A 19,035-nucleotide genomic window follows, 5' to 3' on the forward strand; every position below is an offset into this window, starting at 1 on the left:
GCTATGCAAGAAGAAAGAAGTTAGGCTATGTTGTATTTATTTGGTTATATGTTTCTATTTTACTTGTCTGTTGTATTATACTGGATTTCATTCATGTTTTTTTTGCATATGTGTAGTGATTCTGTTCACAATGCCTGCATGCTAGAAGAACTGCATGCTGTTTATTTGAGCACATTTATAACATTCTAAAAACATAGGCATACAGTAATGTAAAACAACATTGAGGACTATTATTTATAGAAGTTGTATAATATTTGATTTTTGTGGTCAGCACATAATATATAGAATTCAGTGAACAAGTACTGGTTTTGGTACATCAGTATTGTTTTTGTGAGTTCAGAAAAATACAGAGGAAACTTCCCTTCCTATGAACAAAGCAGCCAAAGGATGCTGACAGTAAAAGGAAAGTGTTGCTGTTATCTGATATGCCATAGATTAGACTTAATTTGTTGTTGTCTTTAAGAGGATTAATTTTACTTGTCATGGTCAAACAGTGGAAGGTGTTCAGTGTTTTCACATTATTACTTAGTAGCAGTCTAATTTTTGAGTGAGTGAAAATTAATTTTGTTTGCTAGCTAGTTCTTCCCTCCACAAATGACCTTACCTTTTTATATGTTTTTCTAATTCTTTAAGATAGTGTCATCTAAACAGCAACTCCTGATCTGAGTCTAGAGTTTAGGGTGCTATATTCCATGGAAGATAAGAGATAGGAGTTACTTTTCATTGCCAACAGCTGCCTCCTCTTGCTCTCTCTGGCCAGGCATTAGTCTTTATCAGCTATGTCTTTATTTAATTCTTATTTACATAATGTTCTTAAATTCAAGTAATTGTGGGTTAAAGTCAGATCCATTCCCTAAGATGGCTCCCAGTCTACCTTTTGAAGACAGTGCTAGCAGGAAAGAAGGGAAAGAGAGGGAGCAGACCTTCCCTTTTTTCATCACCAGCATGGATTTATTGTCTGTTTGTACTAGGTCTGCATGGATTAAAATTAATTTTCTTCATAGTAGCCTATTAAGGGACTGTGTTTTGGATTGTGACTAAAACTGTTCATAATACATCGGTGTTTGAGCTATTGCAGAGCAGCACTTGCACAGCATCAAGGCTTTCTCTTTTTCCCCATTCTGGACCCCCTGGTGAGTAGGCTGGGGTGGACAAGAAGTTGGGACAGGACATGCCTGGTACAGCTGACACAAATGGGCTGCAGGAATATTCGATGCCATGTAACGTGCTAAGCAATAAATGGAGAGGGCCAGGGGGTGCATTTGGTTTGGAAAGTGGCTGTTGCTGGGAGACTGGCGGGATGTCAATCTGCTTGTGGGCAGTAGTGGGTGATGAAGAACACCACTTTGTGTTTTTCCTCTCTTATTCGCTTTCCTCTCTTGTTCACTTAGTAATCTGTCTTTATCTGGACCCATGCATTCCCTTGCTTTCCCTGTTGTCTCTCACTGTTGGGAGTGTTGAGTGAGCAAGGGGCTGTATGGTACTTTGCTGCTGCCTGGGGTTAACCCACCACAGAGTTCTTGAAACACTCAAACATTTTATTCTCTTTGCAATGATACAAATCTGAATATGGTCCCAGAAGAAACCATTTGTCCTGTAGCTCTGACATTCTTAGCATTATTTTTGGCATTTCACCTCTCCAAAGCTGGATCTTGAAAAGGAATCTGCTCTGCCTGTTGAATGAGGGGAACATAACTGGTCAGGAGAGCTAGGAGCGAATTGGGATGGACCAATAATGCTTAAAAAAAGTTGAGCTGATCTTTCAGTTTTAACTTTCACTGACATGGTGGGTTTGGGCCTATATAAGAAATTTCTTAATTGATTTACCTTAAGCAAGGATTATGTTGCACTTAAAAAACTCTGCTGATTTCATGCTTCACTGCCAACACCTAGTACATAGGCCAGATGGGTGAGTTGATCAGCTGAAAGCTGCGGAACCTCTCCTAACTTCAGTTCGTAATTTTGGGTGAAGTTGTAGAGTTTTCAGTTGGAGTAGTTCCACAGCTAATTTATCATACGCTGTGTGAATCCTAGAATCATTTAGGTTGGAAAAGATCTTTAAGATTGTAAGAGTCCAACTGTTAACCTAACACTGAAGTCCACCACCACACAAAGATCTACATGTCTTTTAAATACCTTCAGGGTTGGTGACTCAACTGCTTCCCTGGGCAGCCTGTTCTAATAATGCTTAAGAAACCCTGTCAGTGAAGAAACTTCCTAAGACCTGATCTAAACTTCCTCTGGCATAATATGAGGCAGTTTCCTTTTGTCCTGTCACTTGGTACTTGGGAGAATGGTAGTGGTAGCAGAAGAAAGCAACGGAAAAGATAGAAAAATGGTTCCCTCTAATCAGGAGCGTGGATGAAAACAGCAGCTTAACATCCTGGCCTGGAGTGGTGGAATACTTATGCCAGTAGAAGAAGCATCCTTTTGCATCTTAAATTTATCAGTAAACAGTTAACAGATTTATGACTATCTGTAGCTTTAGAAAGTGGGTTTTAGGGTACTTTGGAATTGGTCTATCCAGTAAGCCAATGATGTAATATAAGTCACACAAGTGAGTGTCCCTTCCTTGTCCCAGTGCTTTAGTTGTGTGACCTCCTGATGCTTTGCGCCAGTGCAGATAGAGCTGAGGACTGAGCTAGTGCAGATTTGGCAAAAGTGAATGCTTTCTGATGTTTAATCATAAAATCACCAGATGTCCATGCAAAAACGCTACAAGAATGTATGACTAAGGGTTTGGGGAATACAGGAGTACTGCTCTTTTCAGTATGTCTGTGCTGACTTGCCATTACACTAGCTCAGACATTTTGTGAAATCCTGCTTTTAGCCAGTCCTCACTTCCCTGGGTGTGTATGACAACTGAGATGATCTGAAGAAGAGTATTTAGTTCTGTGTATCTGGAATGAGTCAGGTTACCTCAGTCTAGCTTCTCAGCAGGGCACAGTATTGTTCCATGTTGTACGATTTAGTCCTGTTTTCAGAGGAAAGGATGCTTATTCTCCTCTGTCCTGCCATAATTACTAGGAATTTTAATGGTTTGTTTGGGTGAGGACCATAGCTAAACAGTACTTTGTTAACTGTTTTTCTTCTACCTTTTTTCTTGCTTTGAATGCAGAATGTCTTAGAGATGCAGTACAAGAGCCTTACTTGAGTTGTGCAATAAACTATTTTCTCTTCCCTCTGTTCTGATCTGGTCATGCTTCATCTAATACCACTGTGTCTTTCAGCCTATTAAATAGGAGATTGGAAGCTTAAAGGGAAGTGATCCTCATCAATCTCATGCCTAAGTATTTTGTTGATGTAACACAACAAGATCAGATTATTGAAAAAAAAACCAAAACAAAACCAAAAAACCTGACGAGATGTTTCTGTTTAAGTTAAAAAGAAAAGAGTTTTCATGAGGTGAATTTTATAGCTGTTAAAGTTCTAAGGGAGTGTGAGGTGTGTTAGCACAGCACAGCAAAAATGAAGGAATAAGTGTAATTCTTTTCCTATACTAACTTGTAATGAGCCTTGTTTCCACTGTAATAAATTAGCTCCAGTTAACGTGCTCACACAGAGGTCATACTGGAGAAGATGATTAACAGAGTAAAAGTTCAGATGCTAATTACTTGTAACTCAGGGCTCTGCGTAACTGTTACAGGAAAAAGGTAAAAATTCAGCCAGTAATCAATTCAGTTGAGTAATCCAGGTAAGAATCCTTATTTACTAGTCATTGAGCAGACCATATGTTAATACCTTTTCACAGTTTCTACTTCCAAATGTTATTTTTTTGAAAGGCTATAGTTACTCAATCTTACCTTCAGACTTCAAGTAAAATAGAAGTTGTCTTGTGTCTTTAAGAGGTTTTGTCTTCGGTGATGAACTCATATTAATTGACTTCATAATAATCGGAAGTACACAGAAGACTGTAGGACTAATATCAGTCAGAAAACACAAACATGGAGATTAAGAGTGTTTACTGAACGTAGACTTTGAACAGTAGTGGACTCGGTATAACTTTTGTTGTCATATTCTACTTGTAGGTAAAAAGAACATACTCTCATGGTACGTATAGAGCTGGCCCAATGAGACAGATCAGCCTGGTTGGAGCAGTTGATGAGGAAGTGGGGGATTACTTCCCTGAATTCCTTGATATGTTGGAAGAATCACCCTTCTTAAAAGTAAGGACAGAAGGGAATGGTTGGGAGAAGGGGGACAATATACTGCTGTTCTAATAAAACTGAGAGTATGTGATCTTGCTTAGATAATTGAGTGGTCTAATAAATGTTTCCATTGTGACAGATAGAGGCTGCTTTTAAAATCTTTTTAAAGTAACTCACTTCAAAATTGTGGCTTGTATTTCCCATTAGTGTACACTGCCATGGGGAACACTTTCTAGTTTAAAATTAGAGAGTCGTAAAGACAGTGATGATGGTCCCATTATGTGGGTACGTCCAGGAGAACAGATGATCCCTGTGGCTGACATGCCAAAGTCACCTTTCAAAAGGAAGAGGTATGTTGAATTATTTTGCTTAATAAATGTCTGGTTAGTATTCTTTCTCTAAAAACTAATTTTGTCCCAAACATTTTTACAGGTTGATACTGTATCTAAATATAAATTCCTGTAAATCTTCATCTCAACATATGCTTTTAAGTTACTTTCTTTTGTACGGATGTGGATTTTTTTGAAAATGTGTTTACTATCTAGCCAAGTAAGGTGCTGGATCTCTTTGGAGCTGTAGTAGGAATTTAAGGGGAAAACTGCAGGGAAATATGAACAGGCAAACAACTACTGATGCATGCCATGAGACTGGAATTAATACCCTGGTTCTTAAATGTGAGTGGATGTTTAAAGATCTTAAGGGACAAGGGCTTCTCTCTCATCTGAAAATTAACACCTCCAACATTAAATGACATCATTAAGCATTGCAGTGGTATGGGGTATAAGTACCAGCTTAGGAGTAGGGATGTTCTCTGCAGAGCTTGAATATTATGTCTTCAAAGTTCTCTTGTTCAAACTTCAAACGTAAAATAGGAGCATACAAGCAGTGGAAGCAGTCAAATGCTTCAGAAGAAGTATAGAGACGCTCCCCAGCCACGAAGGCAATACAGTTAAAGCCAAAGACCATCTGGTGCTGAATTTGGCAAGGGATGTGAAGGGCAGCAAGGACTTTTACAGGCATATAGACAGCAAAAGAAAGATTAGGGAAAGTGTAAAATGTCTGCTGAATGGGGCAAAGGGTCTGCAGGCACAAGGCAAAGAAAAGGCAAGATAACTCAATGATTTCTTTGCCCTTTACTCATGGGATATACCTTCAGGAATGCCAGGCCTTGGAGACATAGGAATATATGGGGCAAGGACTACTCGTCTTCAGTGGAGGAGAATCAGGTTAAGGAACATATGAGATGTACAATTTAGACAAAATCCCCATGGGACCTGATGAGATGTATCCACAAGTGCTGTGGGACTTGGCCAGTATCATTGCAAGGCTGCTCCTGATCATCTTTGAAAGGTCATGGCAATGGACAAAGGTTCGTGAGGACCTCAAGAAAGCAAATGTCACTCCAGTTGTTTAGAAGGATATGAAGCAGGATCTGGGGAACTGCAGGTCAGTCGGTCTCACCTTCATCTTCGGAAGGACGCCATTTCAAGCATGAGGGACAAGATGATCATTTGGAGGAACTGTTATTTATTTACAAAGGGGAAATCATACCTTATCCACCTGATAACATTCTACAACAAAATGACTAGTTTAGAGGATGAGTGCCAGGTGTGTGGTTTATCTTGAATTTAGCAAGGCTTTCCACACTGGACACCTATCTCCTGTAAATCGTAACAGACAAACGAATGAAGGACAAACTGGACTGGTGGACAGTGAAGTGGTTCAAGACTTGGGTTAACTGCTCTGCTGAAAGGGTTGCGATCAGCAGCACAAAGTCCAGCTGGAGGACAGATGCTACTGCAGTAACTCAGATATTGATACCTTGTGCCAATGCTGTTCATCATCTTCATTAACGACCAGCATCATGGGACGGAGCACACCCTCAGCAACTTTGCAGGTGTTGCAAAACCAGAAGGAGCTGTTGATGCACCACAGGGTTGTGCTGCCAGCGAGAGTGACCTCGGGAGGCTGTAGGAATGGGTCAACTCTGTGGACGCATGAAGTCTTCACAGGGGCGCGCAAAGAGGAACAGCCCTGTGTGCCAGCACAGGCTGGGGCCCAGCTGGCTGGGCAGCAGCCTGACAGAGGTGGCCTTGGGGGTCCTGGTGGATGACAGGTTGACCGTAAGCCCACCAGCGTGCCTTCCTGGTAAAGCAGGCCAGCAGCCTCCCGGACAGGATTAGGAAGAGCACTGCCAGCAGGTTGAGGGAGATGATTCTTCCCCCGCTGCTCACCACTGCTGAGACATCCAGAATATCACATCAAGTTCTGGGCTTGCCGGTCCAAGACAGACATGGGCATACTGGAGCAAGTCTGGTGGTGTTAAAGGTGGGCATGGGAGATCTGGGATTTACCCTTGAGAAAAGAAGGCTTGGTGGGATCGTATCCATGTTTATAAGCATTTGATGGGAGTTTGTAAGAAGGACTTTTCAGCAGTGCTCAGTGGTGTGACCAGAGGTGATGGGCACAAACTGAATTACAAGAAATTCCATTTAAAATGAGGAAGAAGAGAGTTTACTGTCTGGAAGGTTGAACACTATGACAGGTTGCCTAGAGAGCTTGTGGAGTCTCCATCTTTGGAGTTGCTCAAAACTGGACTGGGCACAGTCCTGAGCAACCCACTTGAGCTGAGTTGGGGCAGCTGGACATGTACCTTCCAATCTTGGCTGTTAGGATTATAAACAGCTCTGGGAAAAGTGTGGCAGACAATGTTGGCTCCAGGCGGCCAAGAAAATTGTCTTGTGGCTCTGTTCCTGCTCTGCAGTGTTTCCTTCACTTCCATTAAACCCTGAAGAAATAATCTTTTTGTGCTTCTCATGCCCCATTCTGTGACAGAATGAAATGCATTTCCCAGCAGCTTGATAGAAACACAAACGATGAAGAAGGACTTTAGGGACAGTAGAAATGTGTATCTAATAGTTGGGAAGTGGGAAATGTTGGCAGTTCCCAGCCAGGGGCTGATCACAGTAGGCCCCAGTTTCACAGTGCCTGGGGTGGGGCGCGGGCAGGTGGGGAAGGCCTGGGGCTGGGGGGCCAGGTTCAGCCCAGACTCCCACGTGTGGTGATGGGCATGTCTGAGTTCAGGCCAGGAAGCTGATCTGACAGTGAGGATCAGGTCCAGTGATTGCCCGGCAGATCCATCGTGACAAAGCTGTCTAGAGGTCAAACTGGGAAGCAAGTCTGTGGCCCAGCACACCTCTGGCTGAGGTCAAGACCAGCGTGGCTCAGGCCAGGACTGAAGGCCCAGGCCTGAGATAAAATGAGTCTCCTGGTCTCTGTGCCTGCATTTGTGGGTGGAGACTGTAGGTGAGGCTGCTCAGTCGTTAGGGCCTTCTAGTGCATTCAGGGCCCTGATGCTGTGCTCTTGTTGGTGTTGCTGGGGTTTTGTTGGTGTGTTTGGTTTTTTTGTTGTATAGGTGTTCTGATTTTTTGCATAGTTCATTAAATTTTTAATTTATACTAAGTGTTACTGCTCATCTCATTTCACTACATGTTCTCGCTGAACAGAGAAAAACCTATTGGCTATGGTGTGGAAATTAGGTAATAAAGAAAAAATTCTGTGTCACTAATACTGTTTTTTGTATACAGAACTACCAATGAAATAAAAAACTTGCAGTACCTACCTCGCACCAGTGAACCCCGTGAAATGCTATTTGAAGATCGGACACGAGCCCATGCAGATCACATCGGACAGGGCTTTGAACGACAGACTACAGCTGCTGTGGGAGTATTGAAGGCTGTGCGCTGTGGAGAGTGGTATGTGTTGATTGACTTACCTAGGTGTTTGAAAAAATTTGCCTGCATTTCATTTATAATAAGCAGAAGGAGCACAGAATAGGTTAATCTAGTATTGGAGGTTTAATGAAGACATAATAGATACTGGACTTTTTTTTTTCTCCTCTCTATCTCTGTGGACTAGATGTGTTTGCCCTCTGCTAGACTGCATACAGGTTTGTTTTGTGGCTGAAACTAGTAAGGTGTTTTGCAATGAGTGTAATAGCTGTAACTGAGTTGCTGTAACAGAGTGAGTTAGATGTAAAAACACTTCACACTTGTTTTGCTTTAAACATTGCAAATGAACTGACCTGAGTTTCTGACTCAGAGGTGCACATGAAGACCTTTTGGCACTTCTTTGTGTTATCTGGAGATGATCAGAGTTTTTATGCTTCTGCTTCAAAGTCATGGCTGTTATAACCCAGATATACTTATGGTGGATCACCTAGAAAGAATCCTGTTGGAGGTTGTGTGATGTTTTTTGGTGTCTGTGTTTGGAATTCTCATATGAGAGTTAGGAAATTAATGTGTCTCATGTGAAGCTTTTTGCATTGTAGCCAAATAAAAAAAGCCCCTAATTATATGGGCTTCCTGGTCCAAATCTAGGAAGTGGTGTTCAGGATGTTCTGACCTTGGTTTGGGGGAATGACCTTAGTTTTGGAGGTTAGTTTTACATATGTATACAGTAAAACCACTTTTTGCTCTTTGTCTAGAAATTAGAAGGGTGAATTCCCTTTGGATGAAATTATGCAAATTTGTGTTACAGTGCAGGAGTTCATTGAGATAGAAAACTGAGTAATTACCGTTGGGGAAGAACTTGATTGTTCACATATTAATGTGTGTGCATTTTGGGCTCTGAGGTTTTGCAGTTTACTTCCTCTTCAGGTTGATGAAATCTGGAGCCTTAAACTTCCTCCTTTTTCTGATTATGAGAAGCTGGAGTGAATTAAGACTGAGCAGTGGTGGCAGTGCAAGAGCCGAGATACTGGGGCGGTGGCAGGAGGGAGAGAGAGAGAGCATGTGCTTTATCAAAGGAAGTAAAAAAAAAAAAAAACCCAACCAAAAAAAACCAAACCCACAAACAAAAAAAAACCCCAACCAACAAACAAAACAACAAAAACAAACCACAAACAACCTACCAAAATAAAACAAAAAACCCCACCAAAACCAAACAACGAACAGACCAAACAAAATTCCACTCCCCAAACCTCTGTGCCACTGGAAATTAGTAAGAATTTAAATTAATAGCAATTTAAATGTCTGTGGGAAATTCCCATTCTCATCCTGTATGTTCATAACAAGATCCTGCTCCCTTGGAAGTCATTACCTGTTCATTTATGTTCTAAAAACAAGTTTCCTTATCAGATCTAAACCCTCATCTTTTCTTGTACATTGGGACTTCTGGAAAAGCGTGTCTCTTCAACTTCAGTTAAAACTCCTATTAAACTTGAAAAAAATGAATGAAATCAGTAAAAATAAAAATTGTGTAGATTAAAGTATGATCTGAAAATAGGCAAAGCTAGGCAAAACTGCCCAGTTGGGGGAGGGGTGGGGGGGAGAGTAACCGTCAGCATTTCACTTCAGTGTAAGGACTGAAAATGTAGCTTTTAATGCAGAATAAAAAATGCTGGACTGACGTATGTGGAAGAGGAAAATATATAACACAACACAATACAAATAGTATTTCAAGTTTGATTTTTCAAAAGTTATTTCACTGTACTTACATGAAGAGAGATTATGATAATGAAGCATTATTAATTAATGTTACACTGTAATAATTTCATTGCTTTACAGTGAAGTTAATGTAAGCTGTGGGTAGGTGTATTTTAAAGGAAACAACATGCATGGAAGTTTTGAAAAAACTGGGTGGTGTTCTAAAAATCTTTAGTCAAACAAAACTGGAAGCTGGAGATATTCCAGGGATGACTACAGCACTATGGCAGTAAAAATGCATATGCTTTAATGATGAGATCATATATAAAAACCATGTTTTCTGTAAGGAGATAAGAAATAAATTCCTAGACTTGCTGAACCGAGTTGCTTCTGTTTACTTAGTATAGAAATGAATTGGATGTGCAAAAAAAAAAGTTTTGTAATCAAGTTGCTGTACGTTTAAAGAAAATGGTATTTATTTAGTAGTTGAGCATAGGATGCTAATGTTAAATAGGATAACTGTTGTCTTTCAGAAATGACAGGAACAGAATTGCTGAAGGGCAAAACGCAATTTTTTGGGATAGAGGACAGACTTGGAAACAAAACATAGTTATTTGGAATAACAAAAAACCTAATTTTTGCATTCCAAATATGACAGGCCCCTGATTTGAGATGTTTTTTAAAATTACGGGTTTATGATCTTTATTTCTGTGAATAGTCACAAATGGTAGAAGAGCTCTGGCTGTTGATAGCAAATGTTTTAAAAGACTGCACTGCATTGAAGTCTGATAAACGCTAGTGTTGTGATTATGCTGATTAATTAGTACCATTTTTGTAGGTGTTACCAGGTGTACTTTAGAACTTAGGAAATGCCAGTGAAATTTTAAATTATGGAAACAGAAGAATTTTATGTGGGAAATTTGGGTGGGTTTTTACAGGGACAGCAAAAGATACTTTATGGCATTGTTGCTGGCAAAATTAAACCCCTCTGTCCTGTGCCTCAGCAAGCACCTTTCGAGTCTGTGTTCCAGAGTGTGAAGTTGTTAATGCTTCTCTATATGATCACAGGAGTTAGTTGTGTTGCCAGACTTTATACGTTAGGTCAGAAACACTTATGGTAAAACCTGTAGTCTTGAATCTGTTATGAAAAGCTAGAGCAAAAAAAGTGCAGTCCTTCTGAAGAATGAAGTTGGAGAAAAATTTTTTTGTCAAAAATAATTGTAGCAGTGCTTTAGTAGGGACTTACAGATTTTTCTGGAATTATCTTATAGTTCTGTTTGCATTTAATGGCCTTTTGGACATCTAACCAAACTATTGTGTTACTATTTTGCTGTGGTGTGTGTGTCTGTAAACTTCAGGTTTTACAAAATACGGTCTCAAAGTTGTGCTAAACATCAAATCTGTGAATGCAGAATGAAAAATTATCTGCCAATATTTTTTCTCTGGTGTGTTTGCAAACAATGCCATGTTTTTTGATAGCAGCACAGAGCTGGTAACGCATACTGTTGCACATATATAGGGACTGAGAAAAGGAACGATCCAGAAATCATCAACTATACTTTGTCCTGCATAATTATAAAATGTAGAGGAGACACTGCTGTGAAAACATTGCTTTGGATTGAATTAGTTTTAGGATGTAAATATTCCTTATATTTTGATTCTTAATTGAATTTAAACATATTGTTAACTCCAGATGCAGGTACGTATTTTTTAAAAAATAAAACAACATACCTGCATTATAAAAATATTAATGCAGCTAATCTTTTTTTATGCTACTGATGAGACGTTTCTGTAAGCTTTTTGCTTTCAGTGTTCAAATCCCTTTCAAGAGTATATAGATCATTACATAGGGAGACACTTTAATCTTTGTAAAATTGAGAGAAAAACATATGGTCTGCAGATTCCCCCCAGCATACTTTCAGTAGTTGAGCTGGGACACTTTTTTTTTTCTTCTCTCTCTCTGGAAATAGCCTCAGACTGGTTATTTTTTGCTTTATTGAGGTCGTGACCTAAATAAACTAAACATGTCTCCTCAGTTTAAAAAGCCCAATAAACAGTACATCATTGCCTGCTTTGTTAATAACACTATATATAAAAAACTGATCTTGCTTTTAAGAGCACGTGAACATCCATTACATAAATTCTGGCATGTACCAAAGCGTTTTGCTGTATCGGTTTCTCCCTTGGGCCCCCGTAGATCTGAACTTGCAGCCTGGTTTGATGCAGGGGTGGTCCAGGAGCCAGCTGGGCCGGGCGGGTGGGAGGCAGGCAGGAGGACACCCGCTTGTTCCTAAGTCCTTTCGGCAGCACTTGGACATGCAGCCTGTGGTGCTGTTACTGCACAGCAGCCAGCTGTGGGGGGTGGTGCGGCACTCCTGTCAGCCCTGGGAAAAGTGCAGAGGATGAAGGAAGAAAGTCATTAACCAGCTCTTCCTGGCTGATAGATTTGCCTTGCAAAACCACTTCAAAGTGAGCTTGATCCTATATAAATTAAACCTTCATATAACATCTTCACATCTTTAAAAAACCAAACATTATCAAAACCAAACACATGGAGCTTAATTTTATGTTTCCATCGAAGAACTGTGTTTGGCTTTTAGATCAGAAAGTAATAAAGGACTGTAGCTGGTTTTACCTTTTGTTAGCTAATTCTAGATGTCTCTAGAGGAATCATATAAATGATGTGCATTTCCTTATGGGAGATGTTGGGGGACAAGAGGTGAATTCTCCTCACACTTTGAATATGGAGGCAAATTAATTCAGATCTTGCTCTTCTGTAGGTCTCTAGTGAGCACAAATAAGGAATGTTTTGTGGAAGATGCCAGTGTTTGCTGCTTACTAGCATTGTGGCAGCTTAATGTCGATTCAGCTTTACTACTAACTGAACAAAGTGTTTGAGGCAAAGATACTAAGCGATATTTGCTATAATAGTAATCAGATTGCTGCATACTTTGAAGTACCTGATGGGCCGATCATGTTGACAGAGGAAGCCCGATGTATCTGGGGCATCTGTCTTTCAGTATCAAGGCAGGCAGAGGTCAAATAAAACTAAAAATTAAAATGGTGACCTTTTACTGCTTTTACTGCCACTTGCAAAGAAATTGTTAAACAGTTTAGTGAGGTTGTATTTGAGAATTAGTCATTTCAGTCAGCCTTTTTTCAAAAGGTAGGTAATGCTAGGATTGTTTTGTTGGCTTTTTTTGTCATTTGCTTTATCTTTACTTGCAGATTTTCTTTATTGTCTGTTGCATGTTAGTTTCAGCCTCTGACTGGGCAATTCTTACTGTTCTGTAGGTCTGAGCAGCCTCGTATAACCAAAGATGTAATTTGTTTTCATGCTGAAGACTTCTTAGAGGTAGTTCAACGAATGCAGTTAGATTTGCATGAACCTCCACTCTCACAGGTAAGCATGCTATGAACTGTTGATCAGGTGTTCTCTGAGCCCTAATTCAGATTTCTCACTCTTTTTCTTTTGCTTCCCTTTTTCCTCCAGTGTGTCCAGTGGGTTGATGATGCAAAACTTAATCAACTGCGAAGGGAAGGCATTCGGTATGCCAGAATTCAGTTATTTGATAATGACATATATTTTATCCCAAGGAATGTTGTACACCAGTTCAAAACAGTTTCAGCTGTGTGCAGTTTGGCTTGGCACATCCGGCTCAAGCTATATCATTCAGAGGAAGAACTTTCTCAAAATGCAAGTACTGTTGAAGCAGAGACTTCTGCAGACACCAAGTCTTCGGTTGTTGGACTTCAGACTGACAGCAGAATTTGTACGATGAGCAAAAATACCTCCGAAGACACCAAATTTTCAGACGCTCTGCAGACGAAGTATCTGCAGCAGGAATTTATGCCGATAAAACACGAACCTATCGCATCTCACAGAATAAAAGAGGAACCCATGAATGTTGATCTTGCTGAAAAGACAGTGGCACCTAAGGACGTCGGGGGCCAGAATGTTCAGACTAGATTGGATCATGTTGAATTGACGGCATTTAAGTTGGAAGTGGATTCTAAATGTGAACCTGGCAGCAAGGACTTACAAGGCAAGTTATGCTCTGGAGGTCACGTACATCCAGATGATGCAAGACAACATAGTGCATCATATCCAAAACTGCATGGACAAAGAGAGGATGATTTTTTGTGCTAAATTTGTATATATGGTTTTAAATTCCTTTTTAAACTTAATGATGTAATAATGTAAAGATTCATAAATTCTGTGAGGCAAGTTTGCGACTTGCCTTCGCATCTGTTACAGAAAATAGTTATGTAGCTTTGTAACATTCCTCAGTGCCTGTCCATAACTGTGAAGTATCAAAGCACTTAGGGCCAGATGCACTGTAAACACTGCAGGTTTAACATAAAGAAGTCTTTAAATAATTTTGAGTTGTAGGTTTTAGAGTAGAGCTGACATTTAACATATATATTTTTTGTAAGATGAGCCAGAATTCTTTTTGACAATTCCAGGCTTTTCCATAGAGCTTATTTATACCAATTTTTTCATTTTAAATGTGTCAGCACTGTAGTGTAAATATCTTTTTTAAAAATCTTTTTAGTGTGATTTATACTGAAATGTGAGCCGCTTAATAAAGGTTCATAATAACAGATCGGTTTTATTTTTGGGTCTGCAAAAAGTAATTCAGTTAAACTGCCTCTCTAAACGGTTATGTTTCTACCTGCACTAGTGCATAGGGTGCCCTTACGCCATTGTGGGGTGAGGAGCTGTAGCAAACTGAGATAGAGCTGAGGCATTCTTTGTAAATCGACTTTGTAAAGTCAGAATGCAAAATCAGTCCTCCTTTCGCAGGATTCCTTATAGCTGCTCATTAAAGGCACTCCCCAAACGCCTGCTGTCAGATGTTAATGTGGGACAGACATACAGACCTTCTTCCCCTGTTGCAGAGGGCCCTGGACACCCAGTGGGCTCCAGGAGTGCTACCAGTAACTGTGTGCATCTCTCTTGATGAGGGGGTGCAAAGAGCAAACTCCTTTCTGTTTGCCTCTTCCCTCAGCTCAAGCCACTATCATTTCACATGAAAAGAAAACCCAACGAAACAACCAACCAACCTCCCGCCTCACCTTAAATCACTTACCTGACTAAAATTAAAGCAAAGAATATTTCAATAGTTACTTAACAAATTATAAAGGCCTCAACTTCAGCAGTGACCTGTAATTCACAGAGACGCATCTGGATCTTGATAGCACCCTAGGGTGGTAGTGCTGGGCAATAAAAAGATACTTGCCAATGTGTCTGGTAGGAAGATTCCACATGAGTCCCAGTTTGAACACAAGAATTGTTTCATTAAGAAAAAAGTGGTGTCCAGGTTAACTGTTCTCCCCTCTCCCAACATACGGAATGCTTGAATTCCCTTAAGCTGTGTTCTGAGGGAAGAGGATTTCAAGGCTAGCTAGCATCTGATATGATAATGGCAAAAATTCTGTCATGTAACTTATTTAATTATTTGTGTAACATTACTGTATAGTTCAAACACCTCTGAATGGTATTTCTTTTTCAGGTAGCTACAAATAGCAGTAAACTGCCCTACAGCCAGTCCTTCAACCAAGTCTTTAAAACTCAAGATCCTAGGCCTGTTGTTATTTCCATAGCCCTCTGTATCTCTGTTTTTTCTATTTTTCCCTGCAACTTTCTGAAAGTTGTACGTCCTTACATACCCAGCTTATAATGTTTGATGCACTTAAGTGATCACTTTGGCTTCCTTTGTAGCAATAGAACAATGTGATTTCCAAGTGATGTCTAATTCAGCTACCTGAGGCCCTTCTGTTGCAAACATATTTTTTTTGGCTTATAGGTTGTTAAAATTCAGACTGTTCCTGTGTACTTATGCCTGGCACTAAAGTTAGCCATTTAACAGATGGATGCCGTGATCTGTTTAAAATGGGTCTGTCAAGGAGTTGCTAATTAAATCAATATTTTAACTGCTAAACATTACTCCTACATAGCCATAATTACATATTAGAGAAGCAATAGAAACACAAATCTCTTGAATGTGGCTAATATGTCCTCAAGTTTTACTGCTATTTTTTTTAATGCTGGCTAAGAGATTACTACCCGTTTTGCAGCCTCAGGGATCTTGCTTTCCCTTCCATGCCATGAGCAAATGATTCATGTATGACGTGGTAAGTTATTACTCTAGCAGATTCTGATTTGAAAAATTAGTTCGTTCGTGTAAGAATTTGAGCCTTTCTGATAGAAGTGTGGTCTCAGCTCCCTTTTGTTTTCTGGATTATCTGGAAACTTCCACCCATAATCTCTTCTGCTTTATGAACATCCATGCACAATCACATAGCCTTCCGTTCCCATTCTGTGCCAGCTGTTGGGAGAACAGGAGCAGAGAAGAGCTGCAGGTTGTTTGCACCAAGCGTGTGGCTTTTCAAGTGCATTAGCAGAAGGCTCCAGCTTTATCCAAGCCAGCCTTGCCAGATACTGCTTTTAAAAAACCAAACCCCAATGTATCTAGTTTTCTTAAAAATAAACACACATACACACATCCCCACCCCCAACAAACAAACAATTTTATTTGTGTGCTGGTGATCCATATGGTGATCGTTCAAGGATTATTTTTTTTAAACATCTATCAGATTTTACTAAAGTTTAGATCCTCCTTAATAGCAAACAGCTTTCTGCACCATAGGCCCTGTCCAAAGTGAAAAAATGGGTCTTTGAAAATGGCTTAGCAAACACAACTTTACATGTAAGAGTAAAACTTTATTTACTTTTGAAGACCTGCTCAGTGGTCTAGGCTGCTACAGCCTCAGGTTTCTGTTCAGGTATGTTTTGGTTCTGAAATTTTGCTTCTAAACTGCCTACACCTTAACCACCATCCCCCCCTTTTTTTTTTAGGTTAAAAAAAGTGGCAGTTTTTACATTTTTTTATGCACCCTTTATTTCTGATTTTTGACACAGACTAGATTCTCATTTTTAGATGGAATTCCTTGCAGATAATATGAACAGTACTGGGATTACCAATGACTATCAGAACTCTTGTATTCAAAGGTGTAAACAGTCTAGGTTGACTGGCTGTGTTAGTGCATGTATCTTATTTTGCTTTTTGCAACTACAAGATGCTTTTGTCTTCTCCCTATGGTGTACTCATTTTGATGCTGTTGCTTTTTAAGAGGGGAGTACCTTTTCTGAGAATTTCAGCTCCCAAATTGTTCTGTAGTCTGATAACGGTCTAGCTTTGGTTTCAAGTGGTCCTATGCGATGTTATATTCCTGCCGCATACAACTTCATATTCAGACTTCTGCTTTAGCAATAAATCTTTCATGCCTTCTGATGTACTGAAACCAGTCTTTGCTTATTGCTTCCTTCCCCCCCCCGCCCCCCTTTCATTTTTTATATATAAGTATTTCTGTTATTTTGGCTGAAATCTCCAGTGTTTTAGTTGTCTCTCTTGGCCCTTGTTCTTCTGCAGATTGGAAAAGTCTGCGTAAGGCCTGTTGCCTGTTCTGCAGTGGTATTGACATCTGTGCGTTTGCAGTGGTGTTCCAGTTAATGACATGCTGTGCAGAAATGTAGACACGTTTTCCTAGATACTGGTACCATATTTGTGGGTAGCAAAGAAATTGCATTGTTACTGTTACTACCAATAGCTTTCAAGCTGGTAGCTACTTTTTTTTTTCCTTTTTAAATTACTGGATCTTTTGCATTTCACTGGCAACTGACTTCATGTGTTACATACAAGTGTTACTCGGTGTTGTGTCATCCCCCAGCCCTTGAAATGCCTGCAAATTGAGTCTGAAACAGCATTTCATTACAGGTACTGCCGGCATGCAGATTTTCCCTTCCTTGTTACTATAGTGAATATTTCAATACTACTTTAACTGAAATATTAATTCTATCTAGTATTAGAAATAAAGATTATTTCAGAGGGTGATGATTTAAGTATTCATCTGTGAAAGAATTCCTTGGTGATAAATAAAATTGATTTTTAAGCAGTTATACATGTGCACAGTAAATAAGTTGGCATTGCGAATGATGTAGGAAATGGAAACAAAATAGCAGAATGCTGTGAAATGGATCTGAACGTTACAGATTTGGAAAATTGAATAAGTCTTCCAAGAAACACAGGACTGGTATTCATTGGTCAAAATGACTGTTTTCCAATATCTGCATGTGAATAAGGATGCTGAATTGATTGAAATAAATCCATGTCTCTTCTATGCTCATTGGCAAAGTAAACTGTTGTGAGATAGTCAACTGCCACGTGATCCTACTAAGATGAAAACTGTACTAGTTGTGCTCAAGAGGTAAAACAAATTTGGAGGCTTCTTGCGTGTAATTTTATTATTTTTTCCTAGTGGTCATATATGCAGAGAAACCTTGTCTTTAGGCAGACTAGCGCCTGTTACCACCTTACTGTGAATGTATAGAAGTTGGATAATGGCAAGGACAGATTTTCACTGATGTTTGCTTTGCTGTGAATGATGCTGTTGGATGTTTTCTTTGATTGTGAGTCACTGTGTTCAACTAATTTTTTTTATTACTTTCTCAAACAGATGAAATGCACTTTAAGAACTGTGTAATAGGCGATACTGATATTTTGTGCAGATCCCACTGAATCCACAGCATCCATGGGAAGATTTGGGAAACTGATTCCCATCTGTCACTCATTTCATTTTTTGTAGAAGTGCAAATTATTTGGTGTTCTGTTCAGAAGCAGTGATTAACTTCACAATATCTAGGTTGCTATTCCTTTTATGATCATCAGGGATACTGACTTTGAAAATTTAGTGTATGATATTCTAACCACTGTTTTTCTCTGTGCTATGACGCTAATATTTCCTCCGCTTTGGAGCCGTGCTGTACTTGAGTGCCAGCTAAACTTTGATCTTATGTTCTGGTCACGCTGATAATGAGCCTACTGATGAGGGCATTAGTCCTAAGTAGTCCTTTAATATTTGGTGTACAGTTATGGTAATCTGATACAAACATTGATTAAAACAGCAGTTTAAACTTCTATTTTTATCAAGTTTGATTTTTCAGTAGCTTTTTTTAGATTTTCTTCTGCCAATTAATTTCCAGTCCAGCTGAACGAAATTGCAGTGTTTGGTAGAGCTTAGGCCTGTGTTTTTAAGGACTGTCCTTCTTAAGGCAGTTTTTTAAACGCTGGTTGTATTGGGATGAAATAGGGCAGTTAGCAAGAAAGCTATTCCCTAAGTGTCTCAAGAAGAATAAGAACCTTAAGAATTATATCTGTGTCTGGATCTTGGGTACTTGTCTAACTGATGCAGTTGAGAGCTTTTGTTAATCTCAGAAATGAAATTTTTAGACTAAAAAACACCTTTGAGCAGTGATTTTTTTTTTTTATAAACTTCAGAGGGGACACAGAGATAAAAGCTAACACAGATAAACTAAGCTTGGGTTCTCTTCCCTGTTTCTTGCTCTTACACTCCTGTGCTGTATGAAGAATTTTCTTACATTTGCCTGCTTGTGACG

At 39.6% G+C, this 19,035-nt stretch overlaps 1 protein-coding gene across 2 annotated transcripts in view; it reads left to right on the forward strand.

Moving 5' to 3' along the window:
- The window catches only part of RSBN1L (round spermatid basic protein 1 like), a 53,629-nt gene extending 36,156 nt beyond the window's left edge, over positions 1-17,473 (forward strand). For both annotated transcript variants that reach the window (XM_055807304.1, XM_055807305.1), the window contains 5 exons: positions 4,029-4,166; positions 4,356-4,498; positions 7,737-7,904; positions 12,870-12,978; positions 13,069-17,473. In XM_055807304.1, the coding sequence (XP_055663279.1) occupies positions 4,029-4,166; positions 4,356-4,498; positions 7,737-7,904; positions 12,870-12,978; positions 13,069-13,725 (1,215 nt within the window). In that variant the 3' untranslated portion in view covers positions 13,726-17,473. The remainder of the gene's footprint in view (positions 1-4,028; positions 4,167-4,355; positions 4,499-7,736; positions 7,905-12,869; positions 12,979-13,068) is intronic.
- The last annotated feature ends 1,562 nt before the right edge of the window (positions 17,474-19,035 follow it).

Source organism: Falco peregrinus, chromosome 6 (genome assembly GCF_023634155.1).
Source record: "Falco peregrinus isolate bFalPer1 chromosome 6, bFalPer1.pri, whole genome shotgun sequence".
In the NCBI taxonomy this organism is placed as follows: Eukaryota; Metazoa; Chordata; class Aves; order Falconiformes; family Falconidae; genus Falco; species Falco peregrinus.